The sequence below is a fragment of the Piliocolobus tephrosceles genome, chromosome 19 (genome assembly GCF_002776525.5).
Source record: "Piliocolobus tephrosceles isolate RC106 chromosome 19, ASM277652v3, whole genome shotgun sequence".
NCBI lineage: Eukaryota > Metazoa > Chordata > Mammalia > Primates > Cercopithecidae > Piliocolobus > Piliocolobus tephrosceles.
The window spans coordinates 47,083,929-47,108,962 of record NC_045452.1 but is presented as its reverse complement, the minus strand read 5'-3'; the positions used below and the strand labels follow the sequence as shown (position 1 = coordinate 47,108,962).

Sequence of the window (25,034 nt, the reverse complement as noted above, 5' to 3'; positions counted from 1 at the left end):
AAAGGTCTTCCAACTCCTGTCTTTTTTGTAACTTGAAAGCTCTTTGAACCTTCTTTTCTTCAAAGGCATTACCTACTTGTTTTTTTTCAAAGGTGATTATAGCTATTATGATTGCCTCTTAATAGTTTCTCTTTCTTTGAAAGAATTCGGTTTAAATAAATCTACTTAAGCCATGTTTCAAATTAACTAGAATTACCAGGAGTAAGATTTGATTTAATCAGAAGGTTTTTTTTCCCTTTTAAAAAAAGCAGTCTGATGTTTGGTAAGTTAAATCTTGGAAGAGGGGCAACTTAGAACTGAATTCTGCACTTCAGTATTCCAAAGCAGGTTCACTTGGGCGTTTTGTGAGATTCATCCTGTAGCTCTCAGAAAATTGAGTGGTTGTTTGGCTGATATATTTACCAAACCTAATTGAGACAGACCCATGTGACATTGCTGGGAGGTGGCCTTCTCTCAAGTTCCACAATTCCAATTATAGGCGGATGTGTACAGTTTTAATAATTACAATTATGAATATGAAGCAAACTGCTTGTTTCTGTACAAATATATTTTAAATCAAACCCTTTCGGCTAGATCAACATAAGTTGCTTAACATGCAGATTCTATCTCTTCCACCTCCCAAATGCCCTGCTAAGTTATCTTCTTGAAACTGTGCTCAAGGTAAGTTACGCCAGACTGTTCCCAAACTTGCCTGGGATGGTGGAGGGTGATCTGACCTCTTATCTCTCCCTCTGCCCTCTTTTGAGAACAAGTCCTTCTTTCTGGACCCCAGATCTTGGAGAGGTGAGGAGGTGAACAAAACAAGGCAGCCCTTTGCTGTGAAGGGAACGCTGTTGAGATTAGGAACGGAGTCTTTTGCTTTGATCTCAGAAGTTTAGAGATAACAATTTCTGGCCGGGCGCGGTGGCTCAAGCCTGTAATCCCAGCACGTTGGGAGGCCGAGATGGGCGGATCACGAGGTCAGGAGATCGAGACCATCCTGGCTAACACGGTGAAACCCCGTCTCTAATAAAAATACAAAAACTAGCCGGGCGAGGTGGCGGGCGCCTGTAGTCCCAGCTACTCGGGAGGCTGAGGCAGGAGAATGGCGTAAACCCAGGAGGTGGAGCTTGCAGTGAGCTGAGATCCGGCCACTGCACTCCAGTCCGGGCGACAGAGCGAGACTCCGCCTCAAAAAAAAAAAAAAAGAAAAAAAAAAACCCAACAATTTCTAGGACTCTGATGAAATTGGGCCTCCTCCACTGTTATTGTCTTTATTTGATGGTGCTGTCTCTTACAGTGGGTGCTCCTCACATGTTTGTGTATTCATTAACATTCTTTTAGGTTCATTTTCAAACTGAAAGCAGCCAAACAACCCTCCAATTTAAAGCACAGTATTATTTTTCTTCTCCCCCCAACTTTTTTTTTTGAGATGGAGTCTCGCTCTGTCTCCCAGGCTGGAGCGCAGTGGCGCAGTGTCGGCTCACTGCAACTTTTGCCTCCCGGGTTCAAGCAATTCTCCTGCCTCAGCCTCCCGTGTAGCTGGGACAACAGGTGTGCGCCTCCACACCTGGCTAATTTTGTATTTTTAGTAGAGACGGGGTTTCGCCATGTTGCCCAGGCTTGTTTCGAACTATGGCCTCAGGTGATCTGCCCACCTTGGCCTCCCAAAGTGCTGGGATTACAGGCATGGGCCACTGCCCCTGGCAGATTTTTCTTCTTATAAAAATATTCACCCCCTTTCCTTCCTGCTTCAGTGATCCTGAGGGGTGGGGTCTGAGAACAGGGTTTCTCAGGTTGTTTTTAACTGATCTCTCCTCCTAGTCTCCCACACCCATGACTCTTGAAGGACTTACCTTGGACAGGGTTTTTGGGGCCTATGGGTGCTGGCTGGGTGGATGGGAAAGGTGTAGGGGGAGGGTTGGGGAGGGAAGAGCAAGGGAATCAAGGAGGTGAAGGGGAGGGAGGTTAAGAGAGAAAAATGGAATCATCAAAAAACAAAAGAAGAGTTCAGTGTTTGAACATGCAGCATGCCTGGTTGGTTTGTTTGCCATTCCCTCTTGTAGTTTGGGCTGAAGAGTTTGGGTGATATTTAGAGCCTTCAAGAGTTTTCTGAGCTCTGCTTAGATGGGATCCTCTTTAGAAAAGCTTAACGCAGTGACTTTTGAAACACATTTTGGCTGTGACATCTTGATCCATGGTGTGCGATTAACTGCACAGACTGGACTGTATTTCTCCTCCCCTGAGATTTCCTACAACGTTCCTAATGGTCATGTGCCTTGCAGGTGGAGACACGTTTGAGTGAGGTGAAAATACATTCGTGAAACTAGACATAAATACTGCCGATTGAGAAAGTGCGAGAGTGTTGTTCAAGGCTGGAAGCCTGTCTCTGCCTGAGCCCTGCAACCTGAGTCTTCTGTTTGGGGGGGATGGACCATAATATTTACATTGAAGTTCAAAGGATGAGCTGTGATCTTAATTCTGAGATCAACAAAGATTAAGGAAAGATTCAGATGAGGGAATAAGAGTAACAACTCTCTAATTACCTGTCAGTTTCAGTGTCTTTAAGATCAAAAGGTAAACATGGCGCAGAAGGCATAATAGACCCAAAGTCACTCGATGCACTGGGCTTTCTCCCCCCTTTTCCTGGGCATGTTAATTATCGAGGAACAAAGCAGTGCCATGAGGTCGCTTAGTCTAGTTTGCATTGCCATCTTTCTTTTTTTTTTTTTTTTTTTTTGAGACAGAGTCTCGCTCTGCCTCCCAGGCTGGAGTGCAGTGGCCGGATCTCAGCTCACTGCAAGCTCCACCTCCCGGGTTTACACCATTCTCCTGCCTCAGCCTCCCGAGTAGCTGGGACTATAGGCGCCCGCCACCGCACCCGGCTAATTTTTTTTGTAGTTTTAGTAGAGACGGGGTTTCACCGTGTTAGCCAGGATGGTCTCGATCTCCTGACCTCGTGAGCCGCCCGTCTCGGCCTCCCAAAGTGCTGGGATTACAGGCTTGAGCCACCGCGCCCGGCCAACATTGCCATCTTTCTGGTGCTACTTTTCCAGCCAACACTCAGGGTTGTCTAAACTGCTGGGTGTATTTTCCCCCTCTTCAAGGGGGGAATATGTGCTGCATATCTTTGGGGAAATTTTTAAAAGACTCATGAAATGAAAACATTCAGCTGAAAAAGTCAACTGTAAGTGGCTGGATTGCATGTCACTGAGGATGACACAGGCAGCCAGAGAGAATCAGTCTTCCTTCATCTTTTCCCCACTTGGCGGCTTGGAAGCTAACTCCAATCCCCTCTGCCTGGTCTTTCTTCCTGCCTTCATCCTAGAAAGCGAATTCTCTCTTTTTTTCCTGGATGACTCATTTACAAGATTGGATGGAAATAGGTTTTAGTTCAGCATACTGTTTGCTCTAACTGGCTTTAACAGCGAGGCCTGATGTAAAATGTAAAATGCTCTCAGCTAAGCCAGGGAACCGCCACTGACATTCTTTTGTCTTGAGTCTCATATCCAGACGTTATGGTTTGCAGCTGCTATGATTTTCTTTAGGATGCTAAATGATGTGTTAGCCTGAGAGAATGTTTCCTTTCCTGCTGCCCTTTTTATTTTTCCTTTTTTTTCTCCCTCTTCATTTCCGCAGTTTTCTAATTCGGAGCTTGTTTTGTTCACCTCTCTTTGCAGACTTTGGTTTGAGCAACTGCGCAGGGATCCTGGGTTACTCGGATCCGTTCAGCACACAGTGTGGCAGCCCTGCCTATGCCGCACCTGAACTGCTCGCCAGGAAGAAATACGGCCCCAAAATCGATGTCTGGTCCATGTGAGTTATCAGGCTTCTGAAAGTCGATGTTCCTCCTGCTGTCTCCACCGTGCGTTTCTTAGGAAATCATGCTTGAGTGTTGGATGGCAGGCACAGGTGACAGGCCCAGGAGTACGTTGTCAGGGATTCTTTGGGGCCTGGCTTTCCACCTCTGTTCCTTCTGTTTTGTTCTGCACAAACTGTCAGAATGGCCTTTACCAAAATTCACTGCGGTGCTGAGGAGGGAAGAAAACCACGTCCTGCCCTCACAGAGCTCACATTCTGGCTTTATGACTCATTTATGCCCCTTCCTCTGGCCCTTGGTTTCCCATCACCCTCTGTGTGAAGCTCCATCCTGCTGCCCGGCCCGTGCTCCTTGTGGGACTTGCTCGCCCATCTCTCCTGCCCCCTGCCCTGCTCGCAGTTCTTCAGACACATCGGCCTCCCTTTTGTCTCTCCCACCTTTGGGCTTGTTTTTTTTGAGACAAAGTCTTGCTCTGTCGCCCAGGCTAGAGTGCAGTCATGTGATCTCAGCTCACTGCAACCTCCCCTTCCCAGGTTCAAGTGATTCCCCTCCCTCAGCCTCCCAAGTAGCTGAGATTACAGGCATACGCCACCATGCCCAGCTAATTTTTGTATTTTTAGCGGAGACGAAGTTTCACCATGTTGGCCAGGCTGGTCTCCAACTCCTGACCTCAGGTGATCCACCTGCCTCGGCCTCCCAAAGTGCTGGGATTACAGGCGTGAGCCACATGCCCGGCCATGCACTTGTGATGCCTGGGATGCCCTTTCCCAGCTCTTTGGATTGCCTGCGCGTTCCACATCCCTGTCTCAAGCCAATGGCGCCACTGCCGAGAGAGTCCCCCAGACTCTCTCCTCACCCTTTTGATTTCCTCCTCAGCACCTCTCAAAGCCTATCCTTTTCCTGTTTTAAATCCATTCCTCTCCTGTCTCCCCAGCCAGCAAGGACTCTGCACGAGGGGAGGGAATTGGTTGGTCTGGTTCACTGTTTTGTTCCCAGGGTCTGGTAGAGGAAGAGCCACCGGGGTAAGCACAATGAGTATTTGAAGGTGAATGTTCAGTTGCACCAAAGGTAGAGCCTGGGTCCCCCATGGTCCCAGTGAGTCACCCCCTCCACCATCCCCTGTCAGTGACGGTCCAGGGTCAGTTCAGAGTCTTGGATTCTAGGAGTAGGATTCAATCCTTTGCCATAGGGAAATGGGCTCTAGACAGAGTGAGGTTCTGATTAAGATGCAGAGAAGAAAGGCTCGTTTGCATGAAGGGTGTGTTGATCCGGAGTATTTCTGGAATTCCCCTGCCTCTCTTCATATTCACTGTAACCCCCTTGTCCAGGTTGGCAGAGAAGCTAATGCTTGCTTAGTGCTTGATGTGTGCCAGACACCGTGTCACTTAGTTTCACAATGACCCAGTGCAGTCGTTACTCTCTATTACCCTCTTTTATGGAAGAAGAAGCCCATCATAAGAGAAATAAATAAAATCGCCCAAGGTCATAGAGCTGCTAAGTGGTGGAGTGGAATTTGAACCAGGCAGTGTCCTTTCAGGGTGTCAAGATACAGCCCCAGCTCTCCAACGTGGTGTGCGTGCGGGGGCCCTTGCTTGCCCTGTGGCCTCATTGAAGGCACGCGCCCTCCCATTCTCTCTCCACCCATTCTCTGGCTAACCCGGCATTGTTTCCTGTTCCCTGAACACAGCCTGCGCTTGCTGCATTCCAACCCTTACGTGCACCATTCCTTCGGCCTGGAACCCTCTTCTTTTCCCTCTTGAGTTGTTGGGTGCCGGTTCCTCCGGGCAGCCCTCTGTGTCTCCAGCCAGCTGGCTTTGAGGCCCTCCCGTGTCCGCTCCAGGCCCCGGCTCTCTGTGTTCCTGGGCCTCACCGCGAGGTCTTTGTCCACCTGCTGGAACCCTCTGGGCTGTAGCGGAGGGGCAGGGACCGCTTGGCTTGCTCCCAGAATATCCTCAGCACCTGGTGGAACCTGGAGGGAGGGAGGGAGGAAAAAAAGAAGGTGGGAAGGAGGAGAGAGGAAGGAGAAAGGAGGAAGGGAGGGAGGAAGGAAGAGAAAAGGGAAAGAGGGACAGAGGAGGAAGGAGCAGGTGTTTCATCCAGGGAAACAGAAGCTGGCAGGTCAGGGCTGAAGCTGGCCGAGAAAGCAAACGGAACATGGGTCAGCTCCAGGCTCGAGAAGCGAGAGGAGCTCAGGATGTCCCGGTTGGAGATTGAGAAGAAACAGAGACCAGAACAAGATGCGGAGACAGAGGGAATTCCTGGAACTTTCCCAGAAGGGGCCGACTCTTCTGGAACCCTGGCTAAGAGGACCTGCTTGTCAGCGAGGAGGTGAAACAGGTCAGGAGTCAGCTTCTGCTCCTGAGCAGGCTGGGTGCCCTGGTTAGTCACCCCGATCCTCAGGACAGTCCTGTGAGGCACATCTCTTGCCCCCAGTTTGCACAGATAGAAGAGAGTGGTGAGCGCTGCCTAGAGGCACACCTGAGCCCGAATGTAGTGGAGCCGCACGTTGCTGAAGCCTGGGCTCCCAGTTACTTCGCAGGTGTGGTCTGGTGTGCAGGCTGCATGTGGGGGGTGTGTGGTGTGCTGATAACCGGCCCAGGTGGGCTGGGGTCATGTAGAGCTAGTGGAGTGGAGCAAGGGGCAGCAGAGGATGCCTTCTCTTCTAGGGCATTGCTAGTCATAGACTTCCCTTCTGAGAAGGCCTCTGAATCCCCCTCAACACAGCCCCTCCCGGCAGCTAATACCAGTGGATCAGAGTTGTATATGGGAGGAAAGCCATTATGGATTTCTTCCAACCCTTAAGAACTCTCAGAGGTGTCTGGCACAGTCTTCCCTCGATAAATATGTATTGAGTGGATGAATATGAATATGTGGGTCTATAACCACTTTCTTAACAGCTAGAGAACTCATTCATGCTAAATGGGAAGCTATGAGAGGAAGAATTTGTGTGCGTGCGCGCGCGCGCACACACACACACACACGCATGCACACACAAAAGGCTATGGGAGCCTGAAAGACCAAGAGGTCCCCTGTCTTAGTCTGTCTTCTGTTGCTGCAAAGGAATACCTGCGGCTGGGTCATTCATAAGGAAAAGAGCTGTATTTGGCTCACGGTTCTGCAGGCTATACAAGAAGCGTGGTGGCAGCATCTGCTTCTGGTGAGGCCTCAGGCCGCTTCCACTCATAGTGGAAGGGGACCAGTGTGTGCAGAGATCACATGGTGGGAGAGGAAGCAAGAGAGAGGGGAGGTGCCAGACTCTTTGTAATGATCAGCATGTATTGACTCATCCTATCTGCCTAACAACCCTTCAAGGTAGTGCTGTGTTACTCCCAATTTAAAGGTGTGGAAACTGAGGCACGAAGAGCCTCAGCCACTTGCCCACATGATACACCAGCGTATGACAGAGCCAGGATTTGACCTACGTGGTTTGCCTCTGGGCCTCTGAGTCACCACCCTCTGCTGCTTCTATTATGTTGTACTTCCCCTGGTGGGGTTTGCATGCTAGAGGGACAAACAGCCGGTGTTTTAAAACGCTGTAAACTGAGTGTGGTAACATCTGTGGAGGAAGTGAGAGGGATTCAGGGAAGAACATGGAGTAGCCTCTTGAGGAGAAGACTTCAAAGCCAGATCCCAAAGATGAGAAGGAACCAGCCATGGGAAGAGGAAGGTGTCAGGGAAGAAGGCCAGGAAAGGTAGGAAGTAAACTGGTGAGAAATAAAACAGATTTTTTTGTTATGGCAGCCCTAGTACACATGGCTGCACAGCTGGGTTAAGTCAGGAAGGCATCTGTAGGCAAGTTTGATCTGTTCCTGAAAGATGAGTGGAGTTGGCCAGGTGGAGAACGGGCAGGGAAACGTTCCAGGCAGAGGGAACAGCGTATGCAAAAGGCTGGTAGGTGTGACACATCTCATTTCTCTTCCTCTTAATTTTGGCAAAAACATAAAACTTCAATACCTTTTAAGAGAGAATTTTCTACTGCTTTGAAGTGTTGTGTCTGAGATTCGGGTTAGGGTTCCGTTTGGTGCCCTATGACTTTGCTGGCAGAAGTGGAGATGGAAAACTCAAAGTGAATTTAATGTAGAAGGCTGTTTAAAATGAGAGTGAAAATGGAACCAATTTTCTCACTGGGTTAGACACTGTTACTATAAAATGGCTTCTCTCTTTATGGCTCTGAAACAAAAACAGAATGAAGAGTTCACTTCCATAAAAGCAAACTCCCCTCCCTGGAGGCTGTGGACCTGCTGGATGGCAGGGACTTTATCCACAACTTCTGAGATTGATTTAGGGAGAAAATCAGCCTGTCATTGAAAGAAACCTTGGGAAAGAAAGCACTTCCATACTAATAGGGCCCCCAGGACCCTCCTCCAGTGAAGCCATAATTAACAATGGAAATGGAAATTGTGCACTTTCTTGGGGGTTTTCCATTATTTTCAATGGTCATTATTTTCAAGACCATAAAAAATAGCTGTAAAGTAATTCACTTCTTTCCTTTACCCCAGATCTTATATATGTATATAATATATTGATGTGTGTGTCTCCAATGAACTTTGAGGTTTCAGACACAAAAACCAAAAATATTCTTTCTGGTGCATTGAACTTTTATTACTGTGAATTGACTTTTCCTCTGAGTGACATATATGCTAATTTAAAACAACTTTAATGCAGATGTACTTTTTAATTGAAAAGAATTCAAAATTAACTTTATCTTCAGAATATAACAATTCCCACGTGCAACCTTCAGTGAATCCCTACTGGTAAGGAAAACAGAAATGGAGAGTTCTATCCTGAGAAGATTGAGAACACAACGTTTTTGGGCCAAAGCTGTCCTTTGCTGTCATGGGGGCTGCTGGGATGGATGGGTGAAGTACTTGAGTGAGGGTCTGGTGCCTCCTGGAGAGTCACGTACAACACACTCAGTCCACCTTCTTAGCTCATTGAATCTGTTTTCACTTAGTGGAAAAAAAAAAATCCCTGTCTCCAGTGCTGTACCTTTGGGTAGACAACTTGGCCAAGAGGCACCATGTCTCCAAATAACTCTCCTGTCTCCAAATAGAACTGGGTGTCCAGGAGGGAGAGTGAGAGAATTTGTTCTAGGCCTCAGACTCAGTGTTTTGTAAGTACTACCAGATATCATCAGCTACTGGCAGGGGTCAAATATGGAAGCGTGGTGTTAGTGTTTTCTCTCTGTTGAGACCCTCTCAAAATGAAGGCTAGTAGGAGGTGGTAGGAAGAGGAAAGCTGTGACTCCTTCGGGGAACCTTAGGGCTTTTGACTTTTAAGAGAGGTTTCCCTTAGCTTCTGAGATTATTCAGTTATAAAGTTTGAGATTTTTTTTTTCCTTTGTAGCTAGCGTACGTATTTAACATAGAAGAAAGGAACGAAGGGAAGGAAAGGAAGAGAAACAACCATCTTGAAATCCACAAGAAAATAATTTCTTGCTAATCGTAGACCATTTAATGGAAGAGTGGTGAAATTTGGGATTTTCCCAATGGATGAATTGATTCCTAGTCTACTTACAAGACCTTAAATTGGAAGTTGTATTATTAAAAGTTGATACTGAAAGATGGAAAGATATTGCTTTCAGGTGACAAGTTATTTTTAATTTTTCCAAGGCAATTCCTTTCTTGGAAAGCCACACAGAAGTAAGGTGCATCTCCCGAAGGTCCTTTTGACTGCACTCTGTGTAAACTGGGCAGTTTCTGAGGTTCCTGTTCACATGCCCCTTAAGAACAAGTAACCAGACCCTCCCTCCACCTGCCGGGATGGCTCTGTCCATTGCTTTGTCCCCTGCATCTTGTTAAAATTGCCAGCGACTTCTCCAGGGAGCAGTGACTCCATGTCTTTCCTCTTTGGGATGGCAGGCGATACCACAGCTTTTCCTCCAGGGAATATTTTTTTGTGTATCAGACTAAATATCAGGATGGCCATTTGGCTTTTGACTTAATTCCAAAGCTTCCCCGTTTGTATTTCACAAGTAAGGGCCCTTTTCCCCTTCTTTCAGCTGCCCCCACATTGTCTGCCTTCTTCCTTTTGTGAGATCAGAGTATTCCACGCTGCCTAGTATCTTTGGGTTTTCTTCCAGCCTGCGATAGCTCACCCTTATTTCATTCTGCTGGAAAAACTCCCGGTCATATTTGATTGTTGCCCTCTCTTGTCCCAGTCTCTCATCCCTCTCATTTGTTAAGACTGTCTTTGATTCTTGGGAATCCCATGTCTGCCACAGAGAATCCAGAAAGCCCCTGGGCCATATTTCAAAAGACCCATCAGGAAATTCTGAACATGTTTTGAAACTCCTACTAATTCTATGGGATTACAGAGGTTTATAAACTGCATTCCACATTTTTCCCTTGGTATCCTCACATACTTCTGAAATGTCAGAGGGACTAGGTTTCTCTTTATCCAGATATTAAACATGTATGGAAACTCTGGGGGAAAGGAATTAAGATGCTCAATCTGGTTTCCCTGTTGAAATCTCCTAGCTAGGACTGTATGACTGTTCACGTAGGTTTCCATTCTTTTTTTTTTTTTTTTGAGATGGAGTTTTGCTTTTGTTGCCCAGGCAATGACGCAATCTCTGCTCACCGCAACCTCCGCCTCCTGGGTTCAAGAGATTCTCCTGCCTCAGCCTTCCGAGTAGCTGAGATTACAGGCATGCGCCACTAAGCCCAACTCATTTTATGTTTTTAGTAGAGATGGGGTTTCTCCATGTTGAGGCTGGTCTTGAACTCCTGACCTCCGGTGATCCTCCTGCCTCAGCCTCCCAAAGTGCTGGGATTACAGGCATGAGCCACTGCGCCTGGCCAGGTTTCCATTCTTATTTGGCAATACAGTACAAATAAAATTGTAGCTTTTTCCCTCTTATTTTAAGGAAGGTTTTTTTGATGAAACAATAGATCACAATTTATCAAGCTTAATTTCTTCCAACTACAGAATTCAGTTCTTTCTGTGGCTTAGTTGACGTGACCCTCATGCAGTCTAAAGGTAGGTGCTATTATTATCCACGTCTTATGGATGAGAGACCCTAGGATGAGAGAGGCGGGTCCTCTTTAAGGATTTGTGGCAGCTTCTTCTTCTTCTTTTTTTATTTTTTATTTTCCCATCGATGATAAACTCCTCCAAGAGAAATGGAATTCTGGAATCAGTTTGTAAAGTCATCAATTAAAGTTACTATTAAAACCACTTGCTCAACCCTGGCCAGACCTGCCACCTGGATGGCTCTGGCGCCATCTTGAAGACAAGCATCTGTTAATCTTATCTGTGGTCCCAGCCAGATGACGGAGAGAAGCAAAGACCAGTGTAATATGCAGTGACTTGAGGAGACTTTTGGCATCTGTTGAAGCCAGTCGGTGACAAGGAGGCAAGCAGTTTGGTGGCTCAGGGTCTCCTTCAAGAAAGAAACATTCATAAAAGCTTTACAGTTGCTCCACTGGCCTCATATGCTCTCCAAACCCCTTTAATGGGGTTCCCCTCCCGTTATCATGATGTCCTACCTCCTAGAGGCATCTGCACTATACGACACCCCCACCTGGGACAGGAAGCTAGGTGCGCCCTAAAGATTAAAGGGAATAGAAAAGGTCATAGAGCAGTGTTCCGCAAACTTGAGTATTATACACTGTCTTTTTAAAGGAAGAACATTCTTCATAACTGTGTGTGTTGACGTGAGTTATTTTTCTTTAAATGTTATTTATAAGTACATGAGCCCCAAATTAAACTTCTTTTATTTATGGCCCTATACAACTGAAAAACCAAAACTCATTTACAGGTTAAATATAATCGAGAGTAAAAGAACCGCAGAATATTCAAATGAGCAACATTGATGCAATGGCTAATGTTTTGTGGGAAGGGAATGGCTGTACACAGCATGAGTGCAGTTCTCACTGCTGGGCACAGGTTCTTCGAGATTGTCAGGCCCATCTTGTGATGCCTCAACTCCCCGAAAACTTTTCATTCTTCCAGGGTCTTTCCAGTTTTTTGAGTACGCATCAGAAGCACCTGGAGGGCTTGCAAAAACACCGCAGAGTTTCTGATTCCAGAGATGTGCAGTGGCGCCCAGGAATGTGCATTTTCTTTGCTTTTTTTTTTTTTTTTTTTTAAGAGTCGGGGTCTTGCTCTGTCACCTAAGCTGGAGTGCAGTGGCACACTTACATCTCCCTGCAGCCCCAACTTCCTGGGCTCAAGTGATCTTCCCACCTCAGCCCCCCAAGTAGCTGGGACTTACAGGTGCGTGCCACCATGCCTGGCTAATTTTGGTATTTTTTGTAGAAATGGGATCTCACCATGTTGCCCAGGCTGATCTCAAACTCCTGAGCTCAAGAGAGCTGACTGCCTCAGCCTCCCAAATTGCTGAAATTACAAGTTTGAGCCATTGCGCCTGGCTGAATGTGCATTTTCAACAAGTTCTCAGGTGGTACTGATGCCACTGATCTGAGGACAAACGACACACTATTCCAGTCACCAGGAGACTTTCTTTTCCACTGATAGAAGCACAGATGCATCACTGACACTTTTAAGTCCAGCTCTGCTTCCTTCTCATTAGGCTATGATAATAAAAGTGAATTTTTTTTTTTTTTTTTTTTGCAAAAATAGTTCATTGGTAAAGAAATACCAAAGCAGGCACTGAAATTGGGTGTGTGTGGTGGACGGTGTTCTTAATTATACGGTGGTCATCTATTGCCCCGGTTATGCTTTGTGAAATGTTTCAGTCTGTTGCCAAGAAGAAAATAAAAATTAGAACTGCCACACCCCTGAGGATGTGTCTGTGTACCTCAGTTTGAGAAATACTGCATGAGTTAGGCGTTATGAAGCACTTGCTGCAGAAAAAATGATACTGTGTAGGTAGCAGGCTCTTCAGCTTTAGGTGTGAATATTAGAGCGAGATTAGGCACTCAGAGGTGGTGAGCAGGGACAGAATCTTGGTTTTGTTTTTTCTTCCCCTTAACTCAGTTCACTCCAACTCTGTTGAAATATGAGGTCTTTGCTCTGTAGCATGGAAACATTAAAGCTCATTAACTGCATGAACCCACTGGTGTGTATTCAGGGCAGAGGACTGGGTTGTTGAGGAGACTCCCAACCGTGTCAAATAACCACAGGCAAAAGGCCTGAGTTCCCGAACTGTGGCAGACCGAGAAGGGTGGGAAGACCTGGTTCCAGTTTTCAAAGATGTGGAGTGCTGACCATGGAAGAGAAACTGGTCTTGTTCCACAACCAATGAACAGAAGATGTAGATGTTGGCTTAGTCTTGGAAAGCTTTATTTTTGCATAGAATTGCCCTGGATGGAACAGGCTGGCTCAGAAGCATTGGGAACAGCTTGTCTTGGAGGTTGTTCAGTGGTCCTCAGCAACAGCTTTGTGGGATGTGCCAGAAGGTTTCTATCCATGAAAGCCATGTGTCCAAGTCCTCTTTGTATGCAAAACTCTACAATTTTGTGACCCTTTTAGCATTCCCTCTTACCGATCTCCAATAATTTTTCAAAGCAAGAATGTTGAACTCTACCTCAGACATACTCAAAGTGCAGCATTGCATAGTATGTTCTCAAACATATCACTAGCCCTGACACTCCTTCTCTGCACCCCTAACCTGTCTCTCTTCCTCAGCCTCCTCAGTACCATTCTGTTACCACCATTGGTCCTGCATTCTGAGTTTGCCACCTGGCAGGTGCCCTTCAAATGTCTCCACTGAGTCTTTGCTTTTCCCTTTCTGTTGCGTGCCATCATTCCCATTCTGATTTTAACAGCAACCTGCTGATTTCCTGCCACAGTTTCCTCCTTTCCATTTTGAGCCCCTTTAATCCACTTATATAACATAACTACTCCCCAAATTATTTGGCCATACCACTTGTATCTGCCTAACCGCTATTCCTCCCCCGGGGGGACGTGTTCCACTAAACACACACAGGGAAATGCTGCTCAAATAGCTCTGTGTGTGCCTTGTTCATTCTTGTTTCCATTTCTTTGTTTATGCCGTTTTTATCTCTCCAGCCACACAACCAGCCAGCCAAAGATACATGAGCTCACACACATGCAGTCACTACCTGCGCAGCGTTCCCTCTTCATGTACCTGTTTCTAAGTTCTCTTTCTCCCTTCATTGAACTCCTCTTGTGGTCAAAAGTTGTGCAATTCAGCATTTCTTATTCCTTTTGCACTGATCACCCCCTGAAAGGACTGTGCTCATTTATTTGTTCGCACGTTGCTTGCCTGTGTTCTTCCTCACTGAAACCCCAAGAGGGCAGGTCTTTCTCTGGTCCCCAGTACCGAGCACCTATAGTCTTGCCTGGGGCAGAGAGCCATCCAGCAAGTATTTGTGGAATGACTGTTAACGCGTCTGTCCCCCTAACTCCACTGTGAGTGGGAACCAGGTCTTAGTATAGATCTGAAATTAGCAAATGATTTCTAGCGGGAGTTGTGGGCTCCAGCACCTGTCATTATCTGAAATGCCGTAATTCAGAGGGGGTCGCCTTGGAATTGGGCCTCAAGGGTCTTAATTTCAATCAGTCTCATTGGATTTGTTTTGACTGGAAATCTTAGTGCCTGTTTTTAAAGTATATATTCCCTTGGGCGCTTTTGAACACTTGAGACCTCTTGGTAGGCAGACATTTCATCTCTATCAGGAAATCTCATCAAAACGATGTTAGATTTGCACATCAGGAAAATCAAAATCCTCTAAGAAGATGTTTCTGTTCTCAGATTGGCTTTGGATAGGGGCAGTTAAGCTTATTCAGAAGGTATTTCAACCACATCTGAGATGTTGGGTTGGGGCCAGGTGGCAGAGTCTCACAATGAACAATAAAAAAAATCAGGGCAGGAAGGAAGGGGACCTCCCCAGAAATTTCTCTAGTTACAAGCCACGGCAAAATTTAAGACTAGAGCAGAACGCCGGGTTTTGGTATGAGGCTTCGTTTCTGAGGGCTGAGTGGTAACCTGGCTCACAGTTTGGCTGTGACTGGCACTTCTGGTGTGGGGGGCTTTTCCTGTATTTTTTGGTCAGCCTTTTCCAGGTACCACCTTGTAAGCCATCCTTGGAAAACCACATAATGGCAATACTACTCTTAATTGAGGTCCCTGACGTCTCCCAGGTGTTTCTTACATTGCTTGGTCTGGGCCTCCTTGCTGTTGACTTCTTCCTGCCATAGCATTCGGAGAGAGCAGAGGGTCATGGTTCCCCTCCTCAGGAGGTGGTTCCTGACGCTCTTGAAACTCCTGTTTTTCTCTGTGGTCACCTTCTGGGTCTTCACATTCAAGTGCTCTCACCCAAGCCTGCCTGCCTGCCTGCCTTCCTTCCTTCCTTCCTTCCTTCCTTCCTTCCTTCCTTCCTTCCTTCCTCCTTCCTTCCTTCCTTCCTCCTTCCCTTCCCTTCCCTTTCCTCTCCTCTTCTTCCCTCCCTCCCTTCCTTCTCTCTCTCTCTCTCTCTCTCTCTGTCTTTCTTTCTTTCTTTCGAGGTGGAATTTCACTCTTGACGCTCAGACTGGAGTGCAATGGCACGATCTCGGCTCCTATGTGCAAGTGATTCTCCTGCCTCAGCCTCCCCAGTAGCTGGGATTACAGGCACCTGCCACCACGCCTGGCTAATTTTTGTATTTTTACTAGAGATGGGTGCCAGGGTGTGCAGAGGCTTCATGCACAGTTTGCAGCACAGCAGCGAGAGGATGAGCAGGTGGTAGTCCAGGCTGATGAGGCAGGGGTTGGGGATGGAGGCGCTACACAGGCTGGTCTCGAACTCCTGACCTCAGGTGATCCACTTCCCAGAGTGCTGGGATCACAGGCATGAGCCACCTCGCCCGGCCTCACCCAACTCTTTGAACATGACACTGAGCATTCTACAAAGATGGCTTTGAAGAGGGCCTGTTGAGGTTGGCATGGAAGCAGCAGCTCTCATGCTTCGGTGAAGCCCATGTCTCCAGTGTCTTCCCCTCCCCAGGGGACCCGACTCCACTTTCATGTGTATGTCTCTCTTTCCAGAGGTGTGAACATGTATGCCATGTTGACCGGGACGCTGCCTTTCACGGTGGAGCCTTTCAGCCTGAGGGCTTTGTACCAGAAGATGGTGGACAAAGAAATGAACCCCCTCCCCACTCAGCTCTCCACAGGTAATGCACCTGCTGTTCTAGATCATGGTTCAGGGCTTCTGTTGTGACCAGTTCCGGTCTACCTGTGAAACAGTATCTGTTTTGCAGCACTGGTGTTATGTCTATCCCATGATTGTAAATTTCTTTCTAGTGTTAAATCAAAGTGTCAAGGGGTGGTTGGGTTTCCCGTCTCTCAACGGGCACTCGTGCCTTTCTATTTATTTATTTATTAATTATTTATTTATTGAAATGGAGTCTCGCTGTTGCCCAGGCTGGAGTACAGTGGTGCGATCTCAGCTCACTGCAAGCTCTGCCTCCCGGGTTCACGCCGTTCTCCTGCCTCAGCCTCCCGAGTAGCTGGGACTACAGGCGCCCGCCACCTCGCCTCGCTAGCTTTTTGTATTTTTAGTAGAGACGGGGTTTCACCGTGTTAGCCAGGATGGTCTCGACCTCCTGACCTCATGATCCGTCCGTCTCGGCCTCCCAAAGTGCTGGGATTACAGGCGTGAGCCACCGTGCCTGGCCTCACTCGTGCCTTTCACCTGTATCCTTTCCTGTTCCTTTATAATTCTGAACCCCTAACTCCTCCTTCCTCCTTCTGCACAAAACACGTAGATCCAAAGGATCTGATATTCTCCATTTGAAAAATAATTGCAGGCTTGATTGTTTTAAAACTCACCATATTATGTTGACTTGGAAAAGAGGATTTGTGGTCACATTTCCAATATGTCTTCTTTCTGCAATTATTTTCAAGAAATGTTTGTCGCATTGAAGTTGGGGCTGCGATTTGTTTTGTGAGTTGAGTTTTTGAGCCCGTTCAAAAGCTTTTAAGTATATAGAGGTTAAGTTACTTAATTGGACTGAATCATCAGGTGTGTTTGAAAAGTTCTCTCAAGCTTTAGCTGGTTCACATTTCAGTAAACAGTTTGTATTAAGGTTTGGTTTCAGATCCAGTAAATCAGTACAATTTGTTCTTTTGTTTGGTTCACAATTCAAGTTCCTGGCCTTGGCTTGGCTTTGATGAGCATTTAATTGGCTCCTTAGAATAAACTCAGCTTCACTGAGATAAGGCTTTTGACCAAAGAAGAAAGCAGTTATTTAACTGCAACTTACGATATTTATGATAGTTAAAATATAGCATTTTATTTTACTACTGTTATGCATTTTTCTTCTGAGTTTAAAAGCATGCATGAAGCTGACCCTGAATTTATCTTGCCAAGTGGAATCCAAGTGGAGACACATTCTTGTATGCAATGATCTAATTCAGCCCATACTGTCTCCTCAAGGGAGGGGAGAATCTCTGGAGGCTTGAAAGCAAAGGAGGCATTAAGTCCTTGGGAAGATGAGTTACAGCTCTGTCATTATAGAAGAAATATTTCTGCACTGAGAGTCATAACTCTCAGAGTTAGAAAATGTGCAAAATGTCAAACCTATTGTCATATTTAAGTTTTAGAGCTTTCAGAAATGTCGAAAGTGCGACAGAGCACTCTGAGGTGTGCCCATTCATTCATTCATTCATTCCGTATTTCATACTCATTAGCTTATTCCGTGAATATGTATTGTGCACCAATTATGTGCTAGGTGTGTTCTAGATTAAGGAAGACAGAGAACAAACCAGTCTCTACCCTTATAAAGCTTATATATCAGCAGGGGAGGCTAAAAATAAATAATAAACAAACGTGTGGTATTTGGTAATGTTAAGTGCTCTAAAGAAAAGAAAATAAATTGGGACGGGGATAGAGAGTAAAAAGGTTTTTTTTTTTTTAACAAATAAGATTATTTTTAAAACTTTTCATTGTGACATAATTGTAGATTCACACACAATTGCTAGAAGTAATACAAAGAGATCCAAATAGCCTTCATCCAGTGTATTAGTCCGTTCTCATGCTCCTGATAAAGACATACCTGAGACTGGGTAATTTATAAAGGAAAGGGATTTAACAGACTCACCGTTCCACAGGGCTGGGGAGGCCTCACAATCATGGTGGAAGATGAAGGAAGAGCAAAGGGACGTCTCAGGTGATGGCAGGCAAGAGAGCTTGTGCAGGGGAAATCCTATTTATAAAACCATCAGATCTCATGAGACTTACTCACTACCGTGAGAACAGCATGAACTGCCCCCATGATTCAGTTATCTCCACCTGGCCCCACCCTTGACATGTGGGGATTATTACAATTCGAGGTGAGATGTGGGTGAGGACACAGCCAAACCGTATCACCCAGTTTCCCCCGATAGTAATATAGCGTCTAACTGTGGTATAATATCACCACTGGAAAATTAACATTGATAAAATCCACTGACCTTGTTCAGATTTCATAAGTTTTACCTACACTCATATGTGTGGGTGTATATTAGTTCTATGGAGTTTTATCACGTGAGTAATTTGTGTGACAGCCACCACAGTCAAGATGCAAGACAGTTCCCTCACTGTGCTGCTCCCCTGTAGCCACAGCCACCTCCCTTCCTCCTGCTCTCCCTAAGCCCTGTCAGCCACCACCCTGTATCATCTGTAATTTTGTCATTTCAAAAATGTTATATGTAAATCACTTTTTTTCCCACAAAGCATAATTCCCTTGAGATAATCTGAGTTGTTTCTTTTTATTGGTGAGTAGTATTCCCTGGGTTTCACCGTTCACCCACCGAAGGACCGTTGTTTTATTCAAGTGACCCATAACAAAGGACAATAGGAGGATGAATGTACCCCCACAGTTGGGAAAGGCAGGCAGTGCTGTCTTTGAGCCTGATGAGAGCCTGAGGAGCTGGAGAACTGCTGATCTGCTGCCACTTCATTGTATTAGTCAGAATAGACCAGGTTATGCTACAGTAACAATCAGCCCCCAAGTCTTAGTGGCTCAGGACCACAAAGGTTTTTTTCTCACTCGTGCTACATCTCAATTGAGAGTTGGATCAAACGTTGAAAGGTTCTGCCCAGCCAAGGGCCCAGGGCTGATGGAGCAGCCACCATTTCCAGCATTTCTGGTTCATGCAGAGGGAGCAAGGGAAAGAGAAAGAGAAGCTCTTTCACCAGCAATTAAATCTTCCACCAATCTTCCAGATGTAAGTGGAAGCTTTCTAAAACATGGCACATGGCTTCGCCCAACTAAAGAGAATGGGGCAGTGCAACCCTACCACGTGTGCTGAAAGTGAAAAGCCAGAAATATTTGTTGATTAGCATTAGCATGAGCCCCACACAGCTGTGGGAAAAGGAGCAGACGAGCACAGGTAGGTTAAGAACACAAGAAAATCAGTCTCATTGCTTCAGAACCATACCTTGTTTTTACTTTCAATAACATTATACAATCTTAGCAGTTTGAGTTCTGAGTGTTTTTTCTTTTTAATTGTGAAAATTAAATTTAACCTTAAAGAAGCAAGAGTTGCAGTTCTGAAGATGTTAAAAGATAATCCAAAAGTAGTCCCAAAGAAGACATATTAAAAATGTTCCCAGCAATTTCAGCATCACTGGAATTGCCGTCCAACCTCACATAGCTCCTGCTTTGAGCGGACAGCTTTGCGTTGGCCTTAAGCTCTGTGTGTGCTTGTTAAAGATCTTCACATTCCTGCAGGACTTTGTTGTCTTGACTTGTCAAGCATGAATTGCATTTCTGTATCTGATTTTCTAATTAGGGAATCTGATGCTCTCCCCATCTCCCCCTTTTTAAAATAACTATTGGGATATAGAAATATCTTTTTTCAACTAGGATTGAAATCCTTTGAGCCAGGTCCCAAGTGAAATGTTTGCACATGATAGATGCTCAGGGAATCTAGGTTGCTGACTCTAGTGTTAATGTGCCTGTGTGACCTGGAAAGGTGGCCCGTAGATTATTTTGATGACTCAGGATTGGGAATTGTCCTGATCCAGTAGGGCCCAGAGCAGTGCACCAGCTGCTGAGGCAGCCCAGGGAGTCTTATCTGGTTTATAGAGTGAATGTCTTCAGATTTGAGTATCAGCTGCTGCCCTTCTGACAGCCTCCCATTTTTCCCATCCTTTGCACCCCACCAAGTTTATCTCCTCTCCCTTCCAACCAGCCTGGCCCTGCTTATATCCGAAAATACTAGCTTACCAGTAACATGAGTAGCTGCCATTTATCGAATGATCCTTTGTAGGTGTTTTTCATGTGGTGTTGTTTTTATACAGTCCTGCAAGGTAAGTCCCTGTTTACCAGTGAGGAAATTGAGTCTCAGAGGGATTAAGTCTGCTTGACTGAAAACCTAGATTTTCCTACCGTGCTGTGTTATTTCACTCTTCTCTCATTTTATTTAGTATAAGATGTACCCCCCTACAAAAAGTTGGAGGTATTATCTATTGTCTGTATGTCCTTATGTCTTGAGTAATGTCAATCCAAGTAGAAAATATGCCAGTTTTACTGTACCTCACTAATGCACATCTTTATTAATTGGATGACTCTGTCATTCATATTTGTTTTTGTTTTTGCCTAAGACAAGGTTTCACTGTGTTGTCCTGGCTGGAGTGCAGTGGCACAATCATGGCTCACTGCAGCCTCAACCTCCCAGACCAAGCAATCTTCCTGCCTCAGCCTCCCAAGTATCTGGGACTGCAGGCGCATGCCACCATGCTCAGCTAATTTTTTTTTTGGGGGGGGGGTGTGTTTTTTATAGAGAGAGGGTCTCCCTATGTTGCTCAGGCTGGTCTTGAACTCCTGGGCTCAAGCAATCCTCCTGCGTCAGACTCCCAAACTGCTGGGGAGTCTGAGGTGACTCAGGCATGAGCTACTGCACCTGGCCCTGTCACTCATACATGTAATTATCATATCTATTAATTCCACTGCTCTTTTTGAAGATTAAGTTGGAAGATTTTTTACCAAACTTGAGTTGAAAACAGCATTATTGCCCTTGTGAATCCACAGAACACGCTTCCAAAGAACTGCCCTTCATTCATCTCTGTCATGCCGTTTGCAAACTTAAGCTTCGAGGGCCTTGCTAAGTCTCTCTTGTACACACTTTCTTTTTGCTTGTTGGCACTTGTATGTCACAGAGTAGCAAATGCCTTTTATGGCTGAGCAATTTTTCAGACTGCTTCCCTTTTCATCACTACACCACAACGCTGGCATTTATAATACATTCCAAGCAGTCAGTTCAGGTTATGATGGTTTTGTGCCGTGAATTCTCCAAAGTAAAGCTGGAGGAGAAGTGTTAGCTTTCATGAGGATTGAGCCAGTGCTAATGATGATGTCCAAGAAGGCATGATGATCAGATTATCAAACAGTTCTTTAGCTTGGGAAGTGATGAGGAGGGAGCTTCGAGCAGGGAGGAGTCTCTATTTGCATCTATCAGGCTACGCTAATGTGAAAAGTCTGATGACTTTGCCTGTCACCTGCAGCCGTTTCACTTGGTACCGTGTTTAGGTGCTCACACAAGCCAGTCCAGGCTTTGGAAAGCTGATGACTCGTGAAAAAAAGTGGGGTTTGCGATGGAGGAAGGCGTGCTGCGTGTTACGTTGAGCAGGGTGGTACTATTTTTCCAGGCTTGAGTGGAGAACCTCGGTGTTATCTCAGAGAGGTGGAGGGCGGCGTGTGGCCTGTGGCCATGCCTGGCATGGCTTTCCAGGATGGTGAGGAATATTTTAATCTCTCTTGCTCATAAGGCATAGGGGTTTTTTAGGACCCTAAAACAAACTTCAAAGAGCTCTAAGGATATTCTCAAAGTCCTTTTTGGATAGTAACGCAATGTCTGTGACGTCCAAAGGAAGAAAATTCGTCAGTGGAGATTTGAACTAAAATTACTTGCGCTCATCAGCAGTTTTTGAGGATGCAGAGTGCTCGGTTATGAAAATAGAACAAAAATGCACATCCAGTTTGTCCTTAGCACTTCTGGTTCATCATACTTTGAAAAAGCCTGGACTGTTGCCCAAGTCCTTTGAGGCAACCCTGGGTTGTTGCCCAAGTCCTTTGAGGGTAAGCAACAGCAATGTCTCAGAAAACATTAACTCAACAGCCCACCCGCTCTGATTCATTAAGCCCTCTTCTTCTTTATCTGACCAATAGATGCCTCCAGTTAAGATCTAAATGACTCTTCCAATGCAGGGATGTTAAGGGAAGCGAGATAGACATTCTGCAAAGCAGAGATCTGTTTGATTTTTGGGTGATTAAAGAACATGGATGAAGCTGGAGGCCATTATCCTTAGCAAACTAACACAGGAACAGAAAACCAAATACTGCACATTCTCACTTATAAGTGGGAGCTAAGTATAACCAAAAGGACACCATGGACACCAAGAGGGGAACAATAGACACTGGGGTCTACTTGAGGGTGGAGGGTGGAAGGAGAGAGAGGAACAGAAAAAATAAGTATTGGGTACTAGGATTAGTACCTGGGTGATGAAATAACCTGTACAACAAACTCCCATGACACGAGTTTGCCTATATAACAAACCTGCACGTGTACCCCCGAACCTAAAAGTTAAAAACAATTTTTTTTTTTTTTTTTTTTTTTTTTTTTAGAGTTTTAGCTGGGTATTGAACGATAACACTTACAGTGGTAAATGTACCTCATGGTCTCCACGCATGCATTTCTACCCACCCCACTGTTATTTTTTTTTTTTTTTTTAATTTTGAGATGGAATCTCTCTGTGCTGCCCAGGCTGGAGTGCAGTGGCATGATCTCAGCTCACTGCAACCTCTGCCCCCTGGGTTCAAGCAATTCTACTACCTCAGCCTCCCAGGTAGCTGGGATTACGGGTGTGCACCACCATGCTCGGCTAATTTTTGTATTTTTAGTAGAGGTGGGGTTTCTCCATGTTGGTCAGGCTGGTCTTGAACTCCTGACCTTAGGTGAGCGACTCACCTCGGCCTCCCAAAGTGCTGGGATTATAGTCGTGAGCCTCCGCTCCTGGCAATATTTCCTTTTTTCAAAATATCAGTATGTTTTTGGGGAACAGGTGGTTTTTGGTTACATGGGTAAGTTCCTTAGTGGTGATTTCTGAGATTTTGGTGCATCCATTGCCTGAGGAGTGTACACTGTACCCAATGTGTAGTCTGTTATCCCTCGCCCCCTCCTACCCTTCCCTCCAAGTCCCCTAAGTCCATTGTGTCATTCTTATGCCTTTGCACCTTCATAGCTTAGTTCCCACTTACAAGCGAGAACATACAATGTTTGATTTTCCATTCCTGGGTTACTTCACTTAGAATAATGATCTCAGCTCCATCCAGGTTGCTACAAATGTCATTACTTTGTTCCTTTTTATGACTGAGTAGTATTCCTTGGGGGTGTGTGTGTGTATATATATGACATATATGACATAAATATAACATGTATATGACATATATATATCACATATAGTCACATTTTCTTTCCTTTTTTTTTTTTTTCTTTTTTTGAGATAGAGTCTCACTGTGTCGCCCAGGCTGGAGTGCAGTGGTGCGATCTCAGCTCACTGCAATCTGCCTCCCAGGTTCATGCCGTTCTCCTGCCTCAGCCTCCCCAGCAGCTGGGACTACAGGTGCCCGCCACCACGCCCAGCTAATTTTCTGTATTTTTAGTAGAGACAGGGTTTCACCGTGTTACCCAGGACGGTCTTGATCTCCTGACCTCGTGATCCACCCGCCTCGGCCTCCCAAAGTGCTGGGATTACAGGCGTGAGCCACCGTGCCTGGCCATATGTCACATTTTCTTTATCCACTTGTTAGTTGATGGACATTTGGGCTGGTTCCATATTTTTGCAGTTGTGAATTGTGCTGCTGTCAACATGTGTGCAAGTGTCTTTTTCATGTAATGACCTATTTTCCTTTGGGTAGATACCCAGTAGAGACTACCCACTATTGAAAGGGAGATGACCTGATAACCTCTTCAACAGTATGGGAACCCACCCTGGTGGTGGGTTGACCATGAAGGTTGGCCTGGCTGCATGACCTAGCAAAGATTATTTCTCTTGAGTTGATTCTGGCATCACAACTGGCCCCTTTTTTGATGGTCTAATTTTTACCCTGCAGAAAATGGGTTGAAAAAAGGCTCAGCATTTCCTTAAGAACAATGTTAAAATGACAACTTAAAACTTTTGAGAAAGTAAGACATTTTATGACTTCTCCTTGCAAAGAAGATTACCTTAGAACACTGAAAAAATAACTTTACAGAGAAGGACGGAAAAATTGGGGGAGCAAGCACATTATTATTTTCTGGGGTCTATTATTTGGTATGTTGGAAATCAAGTACAGAGCTACATAAAAGAATTCTTTATATTGCAAGAACATTATAGCAATACTTTGTAAAATAAGGGCTATAGCATAAGAAAATATCACAGTCCCACAAGTCAAGCAAGACAAACCGTCTGCATTTTGAAGTCATCCGTGACATTCTTTGCCCACATGGGGGTATGCTGTATATTCTCCTGCTGAACAATTTTGTAGCCTTAGAAGAGCCTTCATGGGCTGGGTGTGGTGGCTCACATACTTAATCCCAACACTTTGGGAGGCTGAGGCAGGAGGATCGCTTGAGCTCAGGGGTTTGAGACCAGCCTGGGCAACTTGGCAAAACCCCATCTCTACCAAAAAAATAAAAAAATTATCCGGGCTTGATGGTGCATGCCTGTAGTCTCACCTACTTGGAAGGCTGAGGTGGGAAGGTCACCTGAGCCAGAGAGATCAAGGCTGCAGCAAGCCATGTTCGCACCTCTGCACTCCAGCCTGGGCGACAGTGTGAGACTGTCTCCAAATATAAAAAATAATGAATAAAATAAATACAAAATAAAAGGCTTCATGTGCATTATAAACGCATTTTTACCTCTCATACAGTTGTCTCCATTGTTATAATCTTAAAGGATGCAAATATTCTGCTTAGAGATGAATTAGCTTATCTCCAGTGCTTGAATGGACAACAAGTGCTCTGTAAATATTTGTGAAATGAGAGGAAACCCAGGGCATTTAAAACATTATTTTTGGCCAGGCGCGGTGGCTCACGCCTGTAATCCTAGCACTTTGGGAGGCCAAGGCGGGTGGATCACGAGGTCAGGAGTTCAAGGCCAGCCTGGCCAAGATGGTGAGACCCCGTCTCTCCTAAAAATACAAAAATTAGGCCGATGTGGTGGCGGGCACCTGTAATCCCAGCCTCTCGGGGGGCTGACGCAGAGAACTGCTTGAACCCGGGAGGCAGCCTGGGTGACAGAGCGAGACTCCATCTCAAAAACACAACAACAACAAAACACTATTTTTCCCTGGGATG

At 45.6% G+C, this 25,034-nt stretch overlaps 1 protein-coding gene across 1 annotated transcript in view; it reads left to right on the top strand.

Annotated features, from left to right (window-relative positions):
• HUNK (hormonally up-regulated Neu-associated kinase) overlaps nucleotides 1–25,034 on the top strand; it is a 124,800-nt gene that overhangs the window by 68,370 nt on the left and 31,396 nt on the right. Inside the window, exons 4-5 of the mRNA XM_023189426.1 lie at nucleotides 3,660–3,795; nucleotides 15,756–15,883. Of these exons, the coding sequence (XP_023045194.1) occupies nucleotides 3,660–3,795; nucleotides 15,756–15,883 (264 nt within the window). The remainder of the gene's footprint in view (nucleotides 1–3,659; nucleotides 3,796–15,755; nucleotides 15,884–25,034) is intronic.